Here is a 20,812-nt window from a genome sequence, read left to right on the forward strand (position 1 = left end):
CAGGTTCTTGTGAGGACATAAGTTTCCAGCTCATATGGTACTTGGTAAGTACCAAGGAGCGTGATTGCTGGATCATTTGATAAAAGTATGGTTAGTTTTGTAAGAAACTGCCAAACTATCTTCCAAAGGGACTGCCATTTTGCATACCCACCAGCAACGAGTGAGAGTTTCTGTTACTCTGCCTGTTACTTCATCAGTGTTTGATGTTGTCCATGTTTTGGATTTTGGCCATTCTAATAGTTGTGTAGTGATAGTTCATTGTTGTTCCCCACTGACATATTCCTTAATGACATATGATGGTTAGCATCTTTTTTTTTTTTTTTTTTTGAGACTGAGTCTCGCTCTGTCACCCAGGCTGGGAGTGCAGTGGCGCCATCTCAGCTCACTGCTGCTAGCTCCCACTCCTGGGTTCACGCCATTCTCCTGCCTCAGCCTCCCGAGTAGCTGGGATTACAGGTGCCCGCCACCATATCCAGCTAATTTTTTTGTATTTTTAGTAGAGATGGGGTTTTACCGTGTTAGCCAGGATGGTCTCAATCTCCTCACCTCGTGATCCGCCCGCCTTGGCCTCCCGAAGTGCTGGGATTACAGGCTTGAGCCACCACGCCCGGCCAATGGTTAGCATCTTTTTTTGGTTTTGTTTTTTGTTTTGTTTTTTTTTTTGAGACAGAGTTTCGCTCTTGTCACCCAGGCTGGAGTGCAATGGCATGATCTCGGCTCACTACAGCCTCCACCTCCTGGGTTCAAGCCATTCTCCTGCCTCAGCCTCCCAAGTAGCTGGGATTACAGGCGCCTACCACCACACCTGGCTAATTTTTTGTATTTGTAGTAGAGATGGGGTTTTGGCATGTTGGCCAGGCTGCTCTCGAACTCCTGGCCTCAGGTGATCCACCCACCTCGGCCTACCAAAGTGCTGGGATTACAGGCATGAGCCACCGTGCCTGGCCAGTTAGCATCTTTTTATATGCTTTCTTGCCATCTGTATATCTTCTTTGATGAGGTATCTGTCCAGGTCTTTTGCCCATTTCTTAATTGGGTGGTTAGTTTTCTTATTGTTGAGCTTTACAAGTTCTTCAGGCCAGGCACAGTGACTCACACCCGTAATCCCAGTACTTTGGGAGGCCAAAGCAGGAGGATCACCTGAGACAGGAGTTCAATATGGGCCTGAACCCCATCTACAAAAAATACAAAAATTAGCTGGGCACAATGGTGCACCCCTGTAATCCCAGCACTTTGGGAGGCTGAGGTAGGAGGATCACTTGAGCTCAGGTGGTTGAGGCTGCAGTGAGCCATGATTGTGCCACTGCACTCCAGCCTGGGCAACAGAGTAAGACCCTGTAAGACCCTGCTTCAAAAATTCAAAAAACAAACAAAAAAAAAAACACAGAAAAAAAGAGTTATTTGTATATTTTGAATAACAGTTCTTTATCAGATATGTCTTTTCCAAATATTTTCTCCCTGACTGCGGCTTTTCTCATTCTCTTGACAGTGTCTATTTCTTTTTCTTCTTGAAAGGTATAACTGAGGGAATGACAGTGTCTTTTGCAAAGCAGAGGTTCATTTTAATGAAGTCCAACTTTATATCAATTATTCCTTTCATGGGTCAAAAAATGTCATTGCCAAACTCAAGATGATCTATGTTTTCTACTATGTTCTCTTTTTGGAGTTTTATAGTTTTGTGTTTTACATGCAGGTGTATGATCCATTTTGAGTTAATTTTTGGAGAGTTTTGATTAATGGAACATGTTTTCTGATTAAAGTTTGTCACAGACCACTGTTGACTCCGAGGATGGAGAATGGGAGCAGGTGGAGGCAGTTGCAGTTGCCCTGGCAGGTGATGGAGGGTCACGAATGGATATAAAATGTGTTTTGGAAGTGAGACCAAGACACCTGCTGGGGACTGACTCTGAGGGATGTGGGATAGGAAGGATTCAAGAATGAGCCCTGGCCAGGTGCAGTGGCTCATGCCTGTAATCCCAGCACTTTGGGAGGCCAAGGCCGGTGGATCACCTGAGGTCAGGAGTTCGAGACCAGCCTGACCAACATGGTGAAACCCCACGTCTACTAAAAATACAAAAATTAGCCAGGAGTGGTGGCATGCGCCTATCATCCCAGCTACTTGGGAGGCTGAGGCAGGAGAATCGCTTGAACCTGGGAGGTGGAGGTTGCAGTGAGCCGATATCTCGCCATTGCACTCCAGCCTGGGCAACAGAGCAAGACTCTGTCTCAAATAATAATAATAATAATAATAATAATAACAACAGCAATAACAACAACAACAACAACAACAACAACAACAATAAGCCCCAGGGCTGGGTGCAGTGGCTCATGCCTGTAATCCCAACAGTTTGGGAGGCCGAGGTGGGTAGATTGCCTGAAGTGAGGAGTTCAGGACCAGCCAGACCAACATGGTGAAACCCCACCTCTACCAAAAATATAAAATTAGCCAGGTGTGGTGGCACACGCCTGTAATCCCAGCTACTTGAGAGGCTAAGGCAGGAGGATTTCTTGAACTCCGGAGATGGAGGTTGCAGTGAGCTGAGATCATGCCATTGCACTCCAGCCTGGGCAACAAGAGCAAAACTCTGTCTCAAAAACCAAACAAAACAAAAACAAAAAACAACAGAATGAGCCCCAGGTCTGGAGACCTGGCTGGGTGTACTGAGATGGGAACAGGTGGCAGTGGAAGGGCATTCAGGTAGATGATTCTGGTGCCCATTGGAGAGGCCAGGCTGGCAGTGGGAGCCCAGGAGGCAGCTGTGAATGACTGGCATGTGAAGTGGCACTTGGTATAGAGGAAAAAAGAGAAGCAGGCTCTTTTCTTGACCTCTGGCTGTTTGTAACACGCAATTCACACCCTGGGACCCTTCTGGCCAGGGGTTGGAGAGAGGGTAAGACACTATTAATTCACAGGACTGATTGGGTGTGGGCCAGGGCAAGGGAGATCAGTAGGGGCAGACTGAAGGCAAAGCCCCCAGACCTATTATCCCTCTGCAAACAGAGACCTCTTTCCTGAATGTGGATTTCCAATGGGTTCAAGAGTTTTGCTGGGGAAATAAAATAATTGGGCAATCAGCCAGAAGAAAGCGAATGTGGATTGGGAGACTGTTTACAATGGGCTGTTGCGTCCTCAGGAGGGAGGGCAGCCCCATCCTTTGTCATGCAGAGGAAGGAGCCTGGCTTCCTAGGCCTGTGGGTGGGTGGGGGTGGGGGATCTGGCTGGTCTGCAGGGTCAGATAGGGCCCAAAAGGCCAGGAATTGTGAAGTCATCCTGAAGCCACATCTGCTGTCCTGGAGGGCAGCAGGGGGCAGGAAATGGGAGAACGAGAGGAAGCTCACCACCCCCACTGAGGGCCCGGCCCTGGGACTGAACTTGAGGACATGATGCAGGGAGGAGGAGGAGGACCAGGTAGGAGGGCAGATGAGGAATGGGACCCTGTGCCCTCAGCCACCCTCCTGCCCCTGATAGGCCAGGATGTGACTCCAACCAGAGGCCAGGTTGCCAGGTGAGGGCCATGGGAAAACACAGGGGTCAGAGGTCATCCTGGGGCCTCCATGGGTGGGGATGAGCTGGACTCAGGCCTAGGCTCTGAGGTCAGCAAAGCTAAGAGTCCAGGAGTGGAGTGGCTTCTAATTCAGAGCCCAGCATCTGGGGTCTCCAGGGTGGCTTTTGTCCCCTCCCTGGGCAGGGGCAGACACTACTGAGAGTGCTCAGGAAATACCCCAAGGCCAGTCCAGGTGTCTTGGGCTGCCCCAACCCACACCATCAACCTCCCTGACCCCAGGCCTGAGGGCCCATGTGGCTCCTTGGGGTTTCCAGACATGCCCTGTGTGGGCCCTCCCTGTTGTCCTTGAGTAGCTCAGACTCCCATGGAGGACAGTGGGGAACGAGGCAGGAATAAAGACCCATGTTTCAGGTCATCCAGCCCCTTCCTGGCAAGAGTGAGTTCTCAGTTCAATCTCCAGTGTGCCACTCACCAGCTGTGTGGCCCTGGACAAGTCGCTGACCCTCCCTCTGATAGGCCGTCCACAAGTCAGTTGGTGAAGCCGGGAGCGGCTGGATTCCGAAAGATGGTGAGAGAGGACGCTTTGCAGCCAGGCCCCAGTGGTGGCTGGAACTTGTTGCCCAGGATGGCTCCGTGTGGTTGCCTGGCACGCATGTAATCCTCACTGTGTACTCGGGGCATAGATAGAATTGATGCCCCATCTCATAGTCAAGGAAGCTGAGGCACTGGCAGATGATGAATTTGTCCAAGGTCACCTAGCTAGGATTGCTCCTCCCCTGCCCCCCTACAGTGCTCTCGTTAACAATCTGTGACCTCGGGCAAGGATCTTAGATGCTCTGGGCCTCCTTTATGAAATGTCAACAATGCCTTCCTCTCAGGGCATGGGGGACAGCGAAGGAGAAAAGGAGAGGTAAGTGAAGCGAGGGGAGAAACCAGGCTTCCTGAAGGTGACTGTGGAACCAGCCACTGCAAGGGCAGCTCGGGCACCTGTGGGCTCTGGAACTCGCCTTTGCGGAGTGCCTGCCTGGCCCAGGTCCCCACACTGCACCTGTACTTCCTGTTGTTGAGGTTGCCCCTGTCTCTTCAGGTTCATTCAGGATACTGAAAAGGGGCAGAATCATCAACAAATATTTGCATAAGTAATTGAAAAGAAAGGGAGGCCGGAAGAGGAGCTTATGGAGATGAATGGCTTCTAGAATTTCCTTCTTCAAGGCAAGATTTGAGGACAGGGACTGGTTTATGTGAGTGTTTTCCTTTTTGAACATTTTTTTTTTTTGAGGCAGGGTCTTGCTCTATTGCCCAGGTTGGAGTGTAGTGATGCAATCTCGGCTCATTGCAACCTCTGCCTCCCAGGTTCAAGGGATTCTCGTGCCTCGGCCTCCCAAGTAAGCTGGGATTACAGGCACCCGCCACCATGCCTGGCTGATTTTTTGTATTTTTAGTAGAGACAGGGTTTTACCATGTTGCCCAGGCTGGTCTCGAATTCCTGACCTCAGGTGATCTGCTCACTTTGGCCTTCCAAAGTGCTGGGATTACAGGTTTGAGCCACCGCACCCGGCCTTCTTTGTCATTTCTCAATCCTGGAAAGACTTTTCTTTGAAAAGGGAAAGGAGGTGTTTTTGGATGGAGATGCTGGGAAGTAGCAGCTTTCAGGAGGCGTGGAAGGAGGGAAGTCGAGGCTAAAGTGTCAGCTGTGGAGAGAGTGGCAGGAGCAGCCGTCAATCATGAAATCACTTTTGCTATGGCACAAGGCAGTATGCACGTTTATGCTGCCACAGAGATGTGGTGGAATCAAAACACCGTCTAGGTGTTTTCCCCAACAGGAAGTGGTTCACTGATAAGTGGAGCTGAGGTATGACTTAAGCCACAAAGAGAACAAACAAACCAAACTTCACTGCATGAGCCTGGGCAGCTGGGGGCAGCTCCCTACACACAGGGCAGGCCTGGATCTAGGGAGATTGGGAAGCCAGTGGCACCTACTTCATCTGCCAGGGGACAACTTGCTTCTGTTGCTGCCAGCACTGGGTGGTGTTGAAACGCTGGGCTGGACTGTGGTCGCTTAGGCAGCAGACAGACTTCCCAATGAGGCCCTGGGGCTAGGAGGGCAGAGTGTTGGTGGGATAGGTCCCTGAATATAGGGGACACAGGTCCTCTTATAATTTCCACCTCCAGCTCTCTGCATGCCTGAGGGTATTTCCTGAAAAGTTTGTATACAATGACTGCACATAATCAAAATGAGTAACTGTAGAAGAAAATCGGAGGTGTAAATATTAGAAATGAGGAGCAGAATTATCACTATTAATTAGCAAATGACTGTTTTTCCTTCCCACAAAAGCAAACAAATCCATCTCTACACACTCTACTTCTGCATGGTTTTGAATTTTAAACAAATGGAATCGTATTCATCTTTCATGTCTGGCTTCTGTTCAATGTTCTGCTTGTGACATTTGCCAATGTTGTAGACAGTTTCGGTTCATTTTCTTTGCCATAAAGTATTCCATAAGACTATACTACATTTTATTTGTGCTTTACAGTGTCGATGGATATTTTTGGTGAGTTGCTTCAGTTTGGACTCTTATAAACAATGCTGCTGTATCATCAATCTTATGCATGCATTTCTGTCCAACTGAATGAAATGACTGTGCCTTTTTTCTTTCTTTTTTTTTTTTTTTGAAATGGAGTCTCACTCTCTTGCCCAGGCTGGAAGTGCAGTGGCGTGATCTCGGCTCACTGCAACCTCTGTGCCCCACCCCGCCACGGGGGTTCAAGTGATTCTTCTGCCTCAGCCTCCCGAGTAGCTGGGATTACAAGTGCCCATCGCCACGCCCAGCTAATTTTTGTAATTTTAGTAGAGATGGACTTTCACCATGTTGGCCATGCTGGTCACGGACTCCTGACCTCAGGTGATTGGCCCACCTCGGCCTCCCAAATTGCAGTGATTAGTGGCGTGAGCCACTGTGCCCGGCCCCTTTTTTGTTTTTAAGAGACAGGGTCTCGCTCTATTGCCCAGGCTGCTGTATTGCAGTGGTGCAATCATGGCTCATTGAAGCCTCGAACTCCTGGGCTCAAGCAATCCTGCCACCTCAGCCTCCCGAGTAGCTGGGAGTACTACAGGTGTGTGCCACCATGCCTGGCTGATTTTTTTTTATAGTAGAGATGAGGTCTTGCTATGTTGCCCAGGCTGGTCTTGAACTCCTGGCCTGAAGCCATCCTCATACCTCAGCATCCCAAAGTGTTGGGATTATAGGCATGAGCCGTGGTGCCTGGCCATTGGGTCTTAAGTTTACCTGGTATCTTGAACTGTAGTAAATACTGCCAAGTTCTCTAGTGTGGTGTAGCACTTTACGCTCTCACCAGTGATAGCTGAGAGTTCTCACTGCTCCAGATATTCATCAAATTGGTTTTACTCAACATCCATTATTATTATTATTATTATTATTTAGAAATAGGGTCTCACTCTGTCACCCAGACTGGAGTGCAGTGGCACAATCATAGCTCACTGCAGCCTTAGATCACTTGAGCCTCCTGGGTTCAAGTGATCCTCCTGTCTTAGCCTCCTGAGTAGCTAAGTGCACACCACCACACCTAATTTAAAAATGTTTTTGTAGAGATGGGGTCTTGCTATGTTGCCCAGGCTGGTCTTGAACTCTTGGCCTCAAGCAATCCTTCTGCCTTGGACTCTCAAAGTGCTAGGATTTAAGGCATGAGCCACCATGCTTGGCCCGTTCTTGATTTTTTTTTTTTTTTTTTTGAGATGGAGTCTTGCCCTGTCGCCCAGGCTGGAATGCAGTGGTGCGATCTTGGCTCACTGCAACCTCCGCCTCCTGGGTTCAAGCAATTCTCCTGCCCAGCCTCCCAAGTAGCTGGGATCACAGGCGTGCGCCACTACACCCAGTTAATTTTTGTATTTTTAGTAGACACGGGGTCTCACTACGTTTGTCAGGCTGGTCTCGAGCTCTTGACCTCGTGATGCGCCCGCCTTGGCCTCCCAAAGTGCTGGGATTACAGGTGGGAGCCACCGCGCCCAGCCCGTTCTTGATTTTTAAAAAATTCTATTATGGATACTTCGTTAACATGATAAAATGTATTTAGCTCAACCGTAAAGCTCATACTCAATGGGGAAATAGTAAAGGAGTCCTATTAAAACCAGGACAAAACAATGCTATCCATTATCATCACTTTTATTGAATATTGTTCTAGAAAAACTACTAAATGGAGTTAAACAATAGAAAAAAAAATCCAGAGGAATAAACTTTGAAAAAGAGGAATTAAATTATTAGTAGCAAATATTAAGATTTTGTACCTAGAAAATGCAAGAAATCAACTAAGAACTGTTAGGTACAATAAGAAGTTCCAGTAAAGTCTTCTATGCACCAATTTTGAACTCACTTTACTGGAATGTCTTATTGTTTGTAAGAAGTTTGAAGAGGACTTCTATGTACCAATTGGTACCATAGCCTGAAATCTTCAGGCTGGGCACAGTGGCTCATGCCTGTAATCCCAGCACTTTGGGAGGCCTAGGCGGGTGGATCACTTGAGGTCAGGAGTTCAAGACCATGAAAACCTGTCTCTACTAAAAATAAAAAATAGCCAGGTGTGGTGGTGTGTGCCAGTAATCCCAGCTACTCAGAGGCTGAGGCAGGAGAATCACTTGAACCTGGGAGGTGGAGGTGGCAGTGAGCAGAGATCGTGCCACTACACTCCAGCCTGGGCGACAGAGCGACTCTGTCTCAAAAAAAGAAAAAGAAAAAGAAATCAAGTCTTTAATGACACAAACAACACTTAAGCAGTGTGATGGTATAAAAAAATCCCATCTTCAATACAAATGAAAAGCAAACTACCCAGGAGTTGATTTAACAAGTTATTTATAAGATGTTTTAACAAGTTATATGTAAGACATAAGACAAACCATGAGGAAAGGCAAACTGTGTTCTTAGATGAGAAAATGCCAGTGCTTCCTAATCTGTGAATTTAACATAATTCAATAAAAACATTAGAGTATGACAAAAAAAAACAGCATAAACAAAGTATAAAACACAAATTATACATGGGAGAAATATTTGCAATGCATATAACAGAGAAAAGGCTAATGTCCCTGATATATAAAGTGTCTACATATCAATAAGAAAAAACAACTCAGTAGAAAATTGACACAAGGTATGAACAAACAGTTCTCAAAAACATTAACATAAGCTGAGCATGATGGCACACACCTATGTTCCCAGCTTCTCCAGAGGTTGAGACAGGAGAATTACTTGCACCCAGGAGTTTGAGACCAGTCTGGGCAACACGGCAAGACTTCCTCTTTACAAAGCATAAAAAATTTTGGCTGGGCACGGTGGCTCATGCCTGTAATCCCAGCACTTTGAGGGGGCGGAGATGGGCAGATCATCTGAGGTCAGGAGTTCGAGGCCAGCCTGGCCAACCTGGTGAAACCCCATTTCTACTAAAAATACAAAAATTAGCCGGGCGTGGTGGTGGGTACCTGTAATCCCAGCTACTTGGGAGGCTAAGACAGCAGAATCTCTTGAACCCTGGAGGAGGAAAATCTCTTGAACCTGGGAGGTGGAGGTTGCAGTGAGCCGAGATCCTGCCACTGCACTCCAGCCTAGGCAACACAGTGAGACTCTATCTCAAAATAATAATAATAATAATTCAGCTGGGTGTGGTGGTGCACATCTGTGGTTCCAGTTACTCGGGAGACTGAGGCGGGAGGATCCCTTGAGCCCAAGAGGTTGAGGCTGCAATGAGCTGAGATGGCACCACTGCACTCCAGGCTAAGCAACAGAGTGAGACCTTGTCTCAAAAAATAAATAAATAAAAATAAAATAAAAATGTGCAGATGAGGAACAAAAAGAGACTGACATTCTTCCATATTCCCTTTCCTATCTTTTGAAAGTTGTGCTATTTGTATTAATTACAAACAAAAACAAGGCCGGGCGCGGTGGCTCAAGCCTGTAATCCCAGCACTTTGGGAGGGGGAGATGTGCGGATCACGAGGTCAGGAGATCCAGACCATCCTGGCTAACATGGTGAAACCCCGTCTCTACTAAAAATACAAAAAAATTAGCCGGGCGCGGTGGTGGGCGCCTGTAGTCCCAGCTACTTGGGAGGCTGAGGCAGGAGAATGGCGTGAACCCGGAAGGCGGAGCTTGCAGTGAGCCGAGATTGTGCCACTGCACTCCAGCCTGGGCGACAGAGCGAGACTCCATCTCAAGAAAAAAAACAAAAAACAAAACAAAACAAAACCAAAAAAAAACCAAAAAAATTCAGTTTCAACACCAGAGGACAAAAAAGAAAAAGGAAACAAAATAAAAAGAAAAAAAGAAAAGAAAAAAGAAAAAAAGAAACAATGTTAACACACAATTTAAAAAATTTAAACATTTAAAAAATTACTAACAGTATAAGAGACTCCTACTATTTATTGGTCACCTAGTGTGTACCAAGAGGCTGTGCTAGGCACCCTGTAGATATCTCAATTAATACAAACACTGCAAGAAAAATACATTATTCCCATTTTATAGGTGGAAACGTATTGTATTGAAGAATGTGGAAAACCTGCCAGTGGCTGGGTGTGGTAGCTCACACCTGTAATCCTAGCACTTTGGGAAGCCAAGGCAGGAGAATGGCTTGAAGCCAAGAGTTCAAGACCAACTTGGCCAACATAGTGAGACCCCCGTCTCAGAAAAAAAAATTTAAAAATATGACAGGGCGCGGTGGCTCATGCTTGCAATCCCAGAAGTTTGGGAGGCCGAGGTGGGCAAATCACCTGAGGTCAGGAGTTTGGGACCAGACTGGCCAACATGGTGAAACCCCCGTCTCTACTAAAAATACAAAAAAATTAGCCAGGCATGGTGGTGGGCGCCTGTAATCCCAGCTACTCAGGAGGCTGAGGCAGGAGAATCGCTTGAACCCAGGAGGCGGAGGTTGCAGTAAGCCAAGATCACACCATTGCACTCCAGGCTGGGCAACAAGAGCGAAACTCCATCTCAAAAAATAAATAAATAAATAAAAAAGAATAATATTAAAAAATTAATTTGAAAAAGTAAAAGAAAACCTGCCAGAGGCCACACAGCTAGTAAATGTGAGTGGCATAGCAAGGTTTGAACTCACTCTTGCCAAGAAGGGTGTCATGCTGGACCCCCAAGCAGGCAAGCTGGGAGGGCACCACCTTGGAGAGACCAAAGAAAAGACCCAGAGACAGCAGGCAAGACATGAGCTTTATTCAAGGGACATACGCACAGGGGGAAGTCCAGGAGTGGCAGGCTGGACAGGAGCAACCGCTGCCATTTGTGAAAAGTGTGCAGGTCATGTAGAAACCTTCACATTGCAACTTTTGTTTGTTTGGTTGGCTTTTTTTGAGACAGGGTCTCACTCTGTCACCCAGGCTGGAGCGCAGTGGTGCAATCTCGGCTCACTGCAACCTCTGCCTCACGGGTTCAAGCGCATCTCCTGCCTCAGCCTCCTGACTAGCTGGGACTACAGGCGTCCGCCACCAAGCCCAGGTAATTTTTGTATTTTTAGTAGAGTCGAGGTTTTGCCATGTTGGCCAGGCTAGGCTCCAATTCCTGACCTCAAGTGATCCGCCCACCTTGGCCTCCCAGAGTGCTGGGATTATAGGCGTGAGCCACCACGCCCAGCCCAAAACCTTCACATTGCAACTTCCATCTAGCAACCTCTACTTAGCAGCCTCCACCTACCTCAAAACAATGGACCTCTGTTCCTTGTACAGCCTGTGTTCCAAGTAACAGGCCAGGGGCCTGACGTTCTTCATAGTTAAACATAATTAAACATCCAGGTTGGCCATTCCCAGGGTCCATAGCTTGGAACACTGAACAAACATCACCAAGGGACAAAGGGTCCTTCCCAGGCCATGCTTGAGTTGTTGCTGTCTGGCAAGATGTGCCCACCACACAAAGGCGCTGGATGAACTGAAACGGGTCCCTATTCCTGGTTTGTTTCCCACCCTCCTCAGCCCAGACAGAGCCCCAGGGAAGGACCCCTGATGATGCCAGAGTCTGAGCTACTTTGGGAGAACAGGAAGTGCCCACACAGGGGGTGCCTGGAACCACCAAGGAGCCACATGGGCCCCCAGGCCTGGGGTCAGGGAGGTTGATGGTGTGGGTTGGGGCAGCCCAGGACACCTGGACTGGCCTTGGGGCATTTCCTGAGCACTCTCAGAAGTATCTGCCCCTGCCCAGGAAGGGGGCAAAAGCCACCCTGGAGACCCTAGATGCTGGGCTCTGACTTAGAAGCCACTCCACTGCTGGACTCTTAGCTTTGCTGACGTCAGAGCCCAGGCCTGAGTCCAGCTCATCCCCATCCATGGAGGCCCCAGGATGACCTCTGACCCCCATGTTTTCCCATGGCTCTCACTTGGCAACCTGGCCTCTGGTTGGGGTCACATCCTGGCCCACCAGGGGCAGGAGGGTGTTCGAGGGCACAGGGCCCCACTCCTCATCCACCCTCCTACCTGGGCCCCCTCCCCCTCTCCCCAGCATGGCCAGACCACTGCCCTCCAGTGCCCTTAGCTCTGGGCCGAGGGCCAGGTCCAAATGTGCTCTGAGTCAGGGTAGGGATCACTCATTCCCTTGCCCCGCTCTCCTCCCTTAGATAGAAGATCTGGTTCTGGGGCCACTTTACCATCTCAAGCCCAATCTGGGCAGACCCAGGTGGGGATGGTTGGGGAAGCCAGGCTCCTTCTTCTGCATGACAAAGGGTGGGGCTGCCCTCCCTCCTGGCAACACTTCAGACCATTGTAAACAGTCTCCCAATCCACATTTGTTTTATTTTTCATTGTCAGATCTAGCAAATAAAAATATAGGACTCCGGTGAAATTTGAATGTCAGGTAGACAATGAATAATTTTTTTGGTATAATTATGTCCCAAATAGTGCCTTGTATTTTATCTGGTAGCCCTACCCCTGGCTGATCACCCAAATGTTTTATTTCCCCAGCAAAACTCTTCAACCAGCTCACAAATCCACATTCGGGATAGGGGTCCTCTGTCTTGGGGGATTGTCCCCCTGCCCCAGCCTAGACCTGATCACCTGGATTGAGACCACCTGGCTCCCTTTAGGGCATAGATCAAAACTAGGCTGTAAATAATTTGAGTGTGCCAAGAACTTTGTGAATTGCAAGACCTGACTTTATATGGACATTGATCATTAACTTTGTGAGCTTCAGGAAGTTGACACCTCTGAGCCTCGGTTTTTTTTCAGCTCAAAAATTGGGAGAGGTTGCCGTGAGCCGAGACTGTGCCATTGTACTCCAGCCTGGGCAACAAGAATGAAACTCTGTCTCAAAAGAAAAAAAAATTGGGGGAGAAGGTAGCCTGGATATTCCTTTCAACTCTAAACTCTAATTCTGTGAACAGCAGGGATGAGGGAGAGGATGAGGCTCCTTCCTTATTGGACAAAACCCCGTTGGAACTAAATGCTCCTAGGCTCCCTTGCCTAGGAAGGTCCCCCCAGAACAGTGGGAAATCTGGTTTCACAACTGGGGACCACCAGCTCAGGATCTCATGAGGCCCCAGGACCCTCTGGGCACGGGCCCGGATGCTCATCCCTGCAGACTGGATTGGTCCTTAGAGAGCCCTGGCGTTGCCCAAGCCATTCTGGTTCCTGTCAGTTGTTTGGTTGCAGCAAGGAACAAGACTCTAGGTCCACTTACCAGCAGCTGGGGGAACTGAGCCTCTTGCAGAGAACGAGAGCCCCACCTCTACTCTAGGAAATGAGCTTTTTAATTTAACTGGTCAGGCCTCAACCCACATTAGGGGTTCATGACCATTGTATAGACAGCTGTAGCCAGCTGTTCACAGCCCAGACAGACTTGCCCTATCTAGACAGCCCCCTCCTCCCAGCTCAGGGACCCGTCTGGCTGTGAGCTTCCAGGAGGTCTCAGGGGTGTGACCTCCCTCCCTCCTTCCCTCCCCACTCCCTACCTCCTCCCTCCACCCCAGGCTATAAAGCTGCCCAGGCTTGGCTCTCAGCACATCCAGCTGCCTGAGACCCTCCTGCAGCCTTCTCAAGGGACAGCCCCACTCTGCCTCCTGCTCCTCCAGGGCAGCACCATGCAGCCCCTGTGGCTCTGCTGGACACTCTGGGTGTTGCCCCTGGCCAGCCCCGGGGCCGCCCTGACCGGGGAGCAGCTCCTGGGCAGCCTGCTGCGGCAGCTGCAGCTCAGAGAGGTGCCCACCCTGGACAGGGCCGACATGGAGGAGCTGGTCATCCCCACCCACGTGAGGGCCCAGTACGTGGCCCTGCTGCAGCGCAGCCACGGGGACCGCTCCCGCGGAAAGAGGTTCAGCCAGAGCTTCCGAGGTGAGACCCTCCCTCCCTGCTGCCCCTGGTCCCATGGGGCAGGTCAGAGGTGCCCACTCCGGTGGTGTCAAAGGGCTCCTGGCCTTGCAGAGGTCTGTGGGAGGCTGGGTGAGGGCCACGGTCTAAGGGGCAGTGAGGTGGGGCCGGGCCTGTGAGGATGGCGGGGCCTCCGCATGCAGCGGTGCATGCAGTCAGGACTCCGGGGGTCTGTTTTCGTACTGCCACTCTGGTCTGAGTTCTACTTGGAGCATATTGCTTTAAAATCATCTCACAACCATTTGCTCACATGGAACTGGGGTATAACTATGTCTTGCCCATCTTCCAGCATTGTGAACATCAAAATGAGTCATTGTAAATAGAAGCGTGTTTGGGTAACTGAAAAATACTGCACTTGAGTAGACAACCTGGGTTATACCTGGCTGTCAGGGGTGCAGCGGGCCTGAATCCTCCTGCAGCCGGCCTGAATCCTCCTGCAGCCTCTCGCCTCCCTAGCTCCTCAGTGCCCAGAGCTAGACCCAATGCCAGGCACCTGGGTGAGGATTCTGCTCCCAGCATCTCAGCTGAGGCAAACTTGCTAGCTAGGGTCCCACAGGCGCCCCTGCCTGCTGGATGGAAATTGTTACTAAACAAGGCCCAGATCCAAGGGAGATTTGTAAACTGGGTTTGCCCCAGAGATAGAACAGGGCCGGTGTCTCCTAGCCTGGCTGCCAGCTCAGTGGCCCTGCCATCCTCAGAGCTCCCCTGGAGTCGGGGGAGGCCCTGCTGACCCTGCTCTTGTCCCCAGAGGTGGCCGGCAGGTTCCTGGCGTCGGAGGCCAGCACACACCTGCTGGTGTTCGGCATGGAGCAGCGGCTGCCGCCCAACAGCGAGCTGGTGCAGGCCGTGCTGCGGCTCTTCCAGGAGCCGGTCCCCAAGGCCGCGCTGCACAGGCACGGGCGGCTGTCCCCGCGCAGCGCCTGGGCCCGGGTGACCGTCGAGTGGCTGCGCGTCCGCGACGACGGCTCCAACCGCACCTCCCTCATCGACTCCAGGTGGGGGTCGCGCGGGCGCGCAGGGTAGGGGGAGGGCGCTGCTAGGCCCGGCTTGGGGGCGGGGACGCGGGGGGGCGGTGCGGGGTCCTCGGGGCCCGTCCCAGTCCCCGCCCTCAAGCGGCGCTGGGTCTCTGTGTCATGTCTCAGGCTGGTGTCCGTCCACGAGAGCGGCTGGAAGGCCTTCGACGTGACCGAGGCCGTGAACTTCTGGCAGCAGCTGAGCCGGCCCCGGCAGCCGCTGCTGCTACAGGTGTCGGTGCAGAGGGAACATCTGGGCCCGCTGGCGTCCGGCGCCCACAAGCTGGTCCGCTTTGCCTCGCAGGGGGCGCCAGCCGGGCTTGGGGAGCCCCAGCTGGAGCTGCACACCCTGGACCTTGGGGACTATGGGTAGGTGCTGAGGGTCAAACTGGTAAGCCGGAATAAAGAGACAGGCAATTACATTTATTTTGAAATGGACAACTTTTCAGAGTGCTGTGGGAATGAATGAGACAATGTATACAGTTCTTCCTCTGACTCTTAGGAGATCCTCTGTAAATATTGGTTATTAATTTTCAAGTTATTTCTAGCTGTCCATCCTATATCACAAACATCCAGCTTTTTGAAGTTGAGAGGTGGATCATAAATCTCCATCCCAGACGCCCTCTGACCTCAGCCCTCCCAGCTGACCGCTGACCCTGCTCTCTTTGCCCACACAGAGCTCAGGGCGACTGTGACCCTGAAGCACCAATGACCGAGGGTACCCGCTGCTGCCGCCAGGAGATGTACATTGACCTGCAGGGGATGAAGTGGGCCGAGAACTGGGTGCTGGAGCCCCCGGGCTTCCTGGCTTATGAGTGTGTGGGCACCTGCCGGCAGCCCCCGGAGGCCCTGGCCTTCAAGTGGCCGTTTCTGGGGCCTCGACAGTGCATCGCCTCGGAGACTGCCTCGCTGCCCATGATCGTCAGCATCAAGGAGGGAGGCAGGACCAGGCCCCAGGTGGTCAGCCTGCCCAACATGAGGGTGCAGAAGTGCAGCTGTGCCTCGGATGGTGCGCTCGTGCCAAGGAGGCTCCAGCCATAGGCGCCTAGTATAGCCATCGAAGGACTTGACTTGTGTGTGTTTCTGAAGTGTTCTAGGGTACCAGGAGAGCTGGCGATGACTGAACTGCTGATGGACAAATGCTCTGTGCTCTCTAGTGAGCCCTGAATTTGCTTCCTCTGACAAGTTACCTCACCTAATTTTTGCTTCTCAGGAATGAGAATCCTTGGCCACTGGAGAGCCCTTGCTCAGTTTTCTCTATTCTTATTATTCACTGCACTATATTCTAAGCACTTACATGTGGAGATACTGTAACCTGAGGGCAGAAACCCCAATGTGTCATTGTTTACTTGTCCTGTCACTGGATCTGGGCTAAAGTCCTCCACCACCACTCTGGACCTAAGACCTGGGGTTAAGTGTGGGTTGTGCATCCCCAATCCAGATAATAAAGACTTTGTAAAACATGAATAAAACACATTTTAATCTATAATTTTGTAATTTTCTATTTTATTTTAATTAATTAATTATTTTTGAGACAGAGTCTCACTCTGTCACCCAGGCGGGAGTGCAGTGGCCCAATCTCGGCTCACTGCAGCCTCCGCCTTCCAGGTTCAAGCGATTCTCATGCCTTAGCATCTTGAGTAACTGGGATTACAGGCATGTACCACCACGCCAAGCTAATTTTTTGTATTTTTATTATTATTATTATTGAGACAGCTCTGTCGCCCAGGCTGGAGTACAGTGGCGCTATCTTGGCTCACTGCAAGCTCTGCCTCCCGGGTTCACACCATTCTCCTGCCTCAGCCTCCCGAGTAGCTTGGGACTACAGGTGCCTGCCACCATGCCTGGCTAAATTTTTGTATTTTTTAGTAGAGACGGGGTTTCACTGTGTTAACCAGGATGGTCTCAACCTCCTGACCTCATGATCCGCCTGCCTCGGCCTCCCAAAGTGCTGGGATTACAGGCGTGAGCCACTGCACCTGGCCTAATTTTTTGTATTTTTAGTAGAGATGGGGTTTTGCCATGTTGCCCAGGCTGGTCTGGAACTCCTGACCTCAAGTCATTCGGCAGCCTCAGTCTCCCAAAGGGCTGGGATTACAGGCACAAGCCACTGTGCCCGGCTGTAATTTTCCATTTTAATCAAAGCTCTGCAAATTGAGGAAGGAGCAGAAAGTTCTACAGAGATTAGGTCAACCTGATTGTAAAACTAAGGAAAGAGCTTGAGTTGGCCAAGACTTGGTAAAGATCTTGGTTAGGTAATACATGAAACTAGGATTAAAATGCTTTCAGGGCCAGCACGATGGCTCACTTCTGTAATCCCAGCACTTTGGGAGGCCGAGGTGGGCGGATCACTTGAGGCCAGGAGTTCAAGACCAGCCTGGCCAACATGGTGAGAGTGCATTTCTACTAAAAATACAAAAATTAGCTGGGCATGGTGGTGTGCGTCTGTAATTCCAGCTACTCAGGAGGCTGAGGCATGAGAATCGCTTAAACCCAGCAGGCGGAGGTTGCAGTAAGCTGAGATCACACCACTGCACTCCAGCCTGGGCAATAGAGTGAGATTCTGTCTCAAAAATAAAATAAATAAAAATAAAATGCATTCTGATTCTAGAATCTATGGTACCTGCCCTCCCAGAATTGATACAGAAATTTCTTTTTTTTTTTTTTTTTTTTTTTTTGAGACGGAGTCGCCCAGGCTGGAGTACAGTGGCTGGAGTGCAGTGGCGCGATCTCGGCTTACTGCAAGCTCCGCCTCATGGGTTCACGCCATTCTCCTGCCTTAGCCTCCCGAGTAGCTGGGACTACAGGTGCCCGCCACCACGCCCGGCTAATTTTTTTGTATTTTTAGTAGAGATGGGGTTTCACCATGTTAGCCAGGATGGTCTCTATCTCCTGACCTTGTGATCCGCCCACCTCGGCCTCCCAAAGTGCTGGGATTACAGGCATGAGCCACCGCGCCGGGCCAATACTGAAATTTTTTTGTTCTTGACACTTTGACTTTCCTGGGCATAGTGACTGGGCTTTATTCCAATCCTACTTGCATCAAAATAAAATCTGTGATCAAAATTATCATCTATACTTAGAGAAGAAAATAAAGCTTCAGAGGATCTGGAATTTATAGCTGTAAGAGCTGTGCAGCTGGGCGCGGTGGCTCACGTCTGTAATCCTGAGGAACACCTGAGGTTGGGAGTTTGAGACCAGCCTGACCAACATAGAGAAACCCCATCTCTACTAAAAGTACAAAATTAGCCGGGTGTGGTGGCACATGCCTATAATCCCAGCTACTTGGGAGGCTGAGGCAGGAGAATCGCTTGAAGCCAGGAGGTGGAGGTTGCAGTGAGCTGAGATCACACCACTGTACTACAGCCTGGGCGACAGAGTGAGACTCTGTCTCAATAAGTAAATAATTAATTAAAAATTAAAAAATAAAATAGTGATTTTACAAGCACTTCACACAACTGACATAACAAAGGCTGTGGCTATCTCAACTCACATTTCGATCCATCAAGGCCTTCTCTTGATTTTGAAATAACCTTAACCTACTCAAGAACAAATTTAGAAATCCTTTCTCTCTCTGAAATCTTTGTCAGTGGCTCCAGCATTCTAATTACCAAGACCGGAACCTTGCACTTGCCTGGACCCATGGCACAGACCAGACAGGTGGGGGCACCATTCATTGAGGAAGGAAGGAGGACAGGCAGGTGCGGGAGTGGGGAGTGGAAGGAAGATTGGACAGGGACAGTCTAAGGAGCCAACGGGGAGTCCAGGGGCCACACCCAGGACTCTGCAGACCGTCAGATGTGGAGGTAAGAGAGCAGGGACGGGGGATGGCCAGGCGCAGCTATGGAGGGACAAGGGCAGAGATGATACTGGGGGGGCACAGAGGAAAAACCCTGGAAAATAACTAGTGGCTAGAGCTTTGGGGAGAGAAGGGGAAAGACAGATGGGACAGAAAAGAACTGAGAGAGGCAGGAAGAGACCCTCCCCACCCCACCCCTGGACAGCCACAGACTGGCGCTAGAATCAGGGACAGGGAGGTAAGGAGGATTTTTTTTTTTTTTTTTTTGAGACAGAGTTTCGCTCTTGTTGCCCAGGCTGGAGTTCAATGGTGAAATCTCAGCTCACCGTAACCTCCGCCTCCCAGGTTCAAGCGATTCTCCTGCCTCAGACTCCCTAGTAGCTGGGATTACAGGCATGTGCCACCACACCCGGCTAATTTTGTATTTTTAGTAGAGACGGGGTTTCTCCATGCGGGTCAGGCTGGTCTCGAACTCCAGACTTCAGGTGATCCGCCCACCTCGGCCTCCCAAAGTGCCGGTATTACAGGCATGAGCCACCGCGCCCGGCAATAAGGAGGATATTTTTATGCCGTTACAGAAAATGATGAAAGCTCAGAAATGGAAGAGAGGTCGGAGAACCTGCAAAGGCATGCATGTGGGGTGAGGACTGCTCAGAGCTCAGAGAGGGGTGCTGGAAGGGACCTGAGAGGAAGCTTTGGTCCAACCACTCATTTCACAGATAGGGAAACAAGGGCCTGCGGAGGGGTTGGTTTGCTCCTTGATTCCCAGGGCGCGCGGTCCTCCCCGAACCCAGCCTCGCTTCCCGCGCAGCGCCCAGCAGTCCCTGGCGCGGCGGGCCGGCCCTGCCCTCGCGAGCTTGCGGTCCGGTTGTGGAGGCCACCGGCTCCCTGGAAACATTTGGCTCCCGGCCGGGAGGCATGCCGCGCTCTCGGACCTGGGCTGGAGTAGGTGCCCTTGGCGGCCCTGGCTCGAGCAGTAATGGACTAGCCCCAGGGGGCGTTGGAAATGCTGCGACCCGCCCCCACATTTTTGCCCGAACGGAGACCCTCCGGGCTTTCACGGTCCGGCCTTCTACAGCGGCGGGGGAGCCGCGGCCTCTTGCAGGGCGCTCCGCGCGGTCCCCGACTACCCGGAGCCGAGGTGCGGGCTGAATCCTGCTGAGCTCCCCATGCTACCACCCCCGCAACCCCACTCTCCCGGGGCGGGTCTAAGAGCTCTTCGGGGAAATTCAAAGCACTACAGGGACCAACGTTTGCAGATGCTCTCCCTGCGCCGCGACCACCTTGTGCTTGGCCCAGTTCTCCCGGAGGCGTCCAGAGACTGGGCTCGTGCCGGGGGACGGAAGAGGGTGCGCCCCGGCGGATCCCTTCTTGGAGCCTGGACGTGAGCTGGCCGGTCCGGGGCTTGCAGACCTCCGGGAGGAGCTGCGGGGCTGAGCGGCAACCAGGAGGCCAGGCCGGGGCAGAGGACCGCCGAGGGCCACCGCGGGAGGCGCAGTCAGCTGCGTACAGGCTTGCGCCGCCGCGGGCCAAGACTCCAAATTGGGCAAGCGGTGGCCGCAGCTCTGCGCATGTGCAGGAGGCGCCGGAGTTTCACTTTGTAACTTTTAAGTGGTCGGAACACGCCCCGCGCTGCTGGGTCCCGCCAGACACGCCGCCGCCGCAGGTACAGGGGACAGGGGGCGTGAGGAGGGGCAATGCACCCTCCGCCTTTCCCGGGACGTGCGGGGCCGGGTCCACGTCGGGGTGCGCGCCAGGTGTCCGGTTCCGGAACGGCTCCCAGCCTACGCAGACCCCAGAGCCCCCGACCCCAAGCAGGGGGTGACGACGCGGGATTGGGTGGGAGGAGAGGGTCCGGGCAGCGCCCCCATTCCAGCCCTGCGCTCCTCGGGAATTCCTGGCGGCTTTTCAGGACTTTCCTCTCCGGCTTTTCGCTTTCAGGGCTGGTATCTCCTTCTTCCCCACCCCTCTCTTTGGGATTTGTCGGCGGAGTCCGACCTCCCACCTAACTAGGAGTGCAGCTATGGGCTCCTCGGACCCTATACGAGGCCGGGCTGGGAAAGGGCCAAGCGTCCGACTCTCCTGACGCCAGGAAGGCAGAGGCCACCCTCGGGCTGTTCCTGGGTGACCACTTCCT

General features: G+C 51.4%; 2 protein-coding genes across 5 annotated transcripts in view; both read left to right on the forward strand.

Moving 5' to 3' along the window:
* The first annotated feature begins 3,241 nt into the window (after window positions 1-3,241).
* On the forward strand, window positions 3,242-16,365 carry LOC100969502 (left-right determination factor 1). Of its 2 annotated transcripts, none has more exons than XM_034947848.3 (5): window positions 3,242-3,409; window positions 12,463-13,827; window positions 14,612-14,858; window positions 15,006-15,245; window positions 15,554-16,365. In XM_034947848.3, exons 2-5 carry the CDS (start codon window positions 13,578-13,580, stop codon window positions 15,915-15,917), a joined length of 1,101 nt encoding a protein of 366 aa, XP_034803739.2. In that variant the 5' UTR covers window positions 3,242-3,409; window positions 12,463-13,577; the 3' UTR covers window positions 15,918-16,365. The 2 variants fall into 2 exon arrangements, with proteins under 2 accessions (XP_034803739.2, XP_054963492.2); XM_055107517.2 differs by lacking the exon at window positions 3,242-3,409 and having other exon boundaries at window positions 12,465-12,834; window positions 13,467-13,827.
* Window positions 16,366-17,622: 1,257 nt separating this feature from the next.
* TMEM63A (transmembrane protein 63A) overlaps window positions 17,623-20,812 on the forward strand; it is a 39,529-nt gene continuing 36,339 nt past the window's right edge. Inside the window, exon 1 of one of the 3 annotated variants that reach the window (XM_063596551.1) lies at window positions 17,623-20,341. The gene's annotated coding sequence lies outside the window, so the exon portion shown is untranslated. The remainder of the gene's footprint in view (window positions 20,342-20,812) is intronic. The other 2 variants (XM_008967793.5, XM_034947815.3) reach the window with 2 other exon arrangements.

The sequence above is a fragment of the Pan paniscus genome, chromosome 1, assembly GCF_029289425.2.
Source record: "Pan paniscus chromosome 1, NHGRI_mPanPan1-v2.0_pri, whole genome shotgun sequence".
Lineage (NCBI taxonomy): Eukaryota > Metazoa > Chordata > Mammalia > Primates > Hominidae > Pan > Pan paniscus.

What these genes read in the sequence shown, in the direction of transcription:
- LOC100969502 (XM_034947848.3), top strand. Translation starts at nt 13,578, where the DNA reads ATGCAGCCCCTGTGGCTCTGCTGGACACTCTGGGTGTTGCCCCTGGCC. An exon ending in GTTCAGCCAGAGCTTCCGAG is followed by an intron (nt 13,828 to 14,611) that starts GTGAGACCCTCC and finishes TCTTGTCCCCAG; the next exon opens with AGGTGGCCGGCAGGTTCCTG. An exon ending in CTGGACCTTGGGGACTATGG is followed by an intron (nt 15,246 to 15,553) that starts GTAGGTGCTGAG and finishes TTGCCCACACAG; the next exon opens with AGCTCAGGGCGACTGTGACC.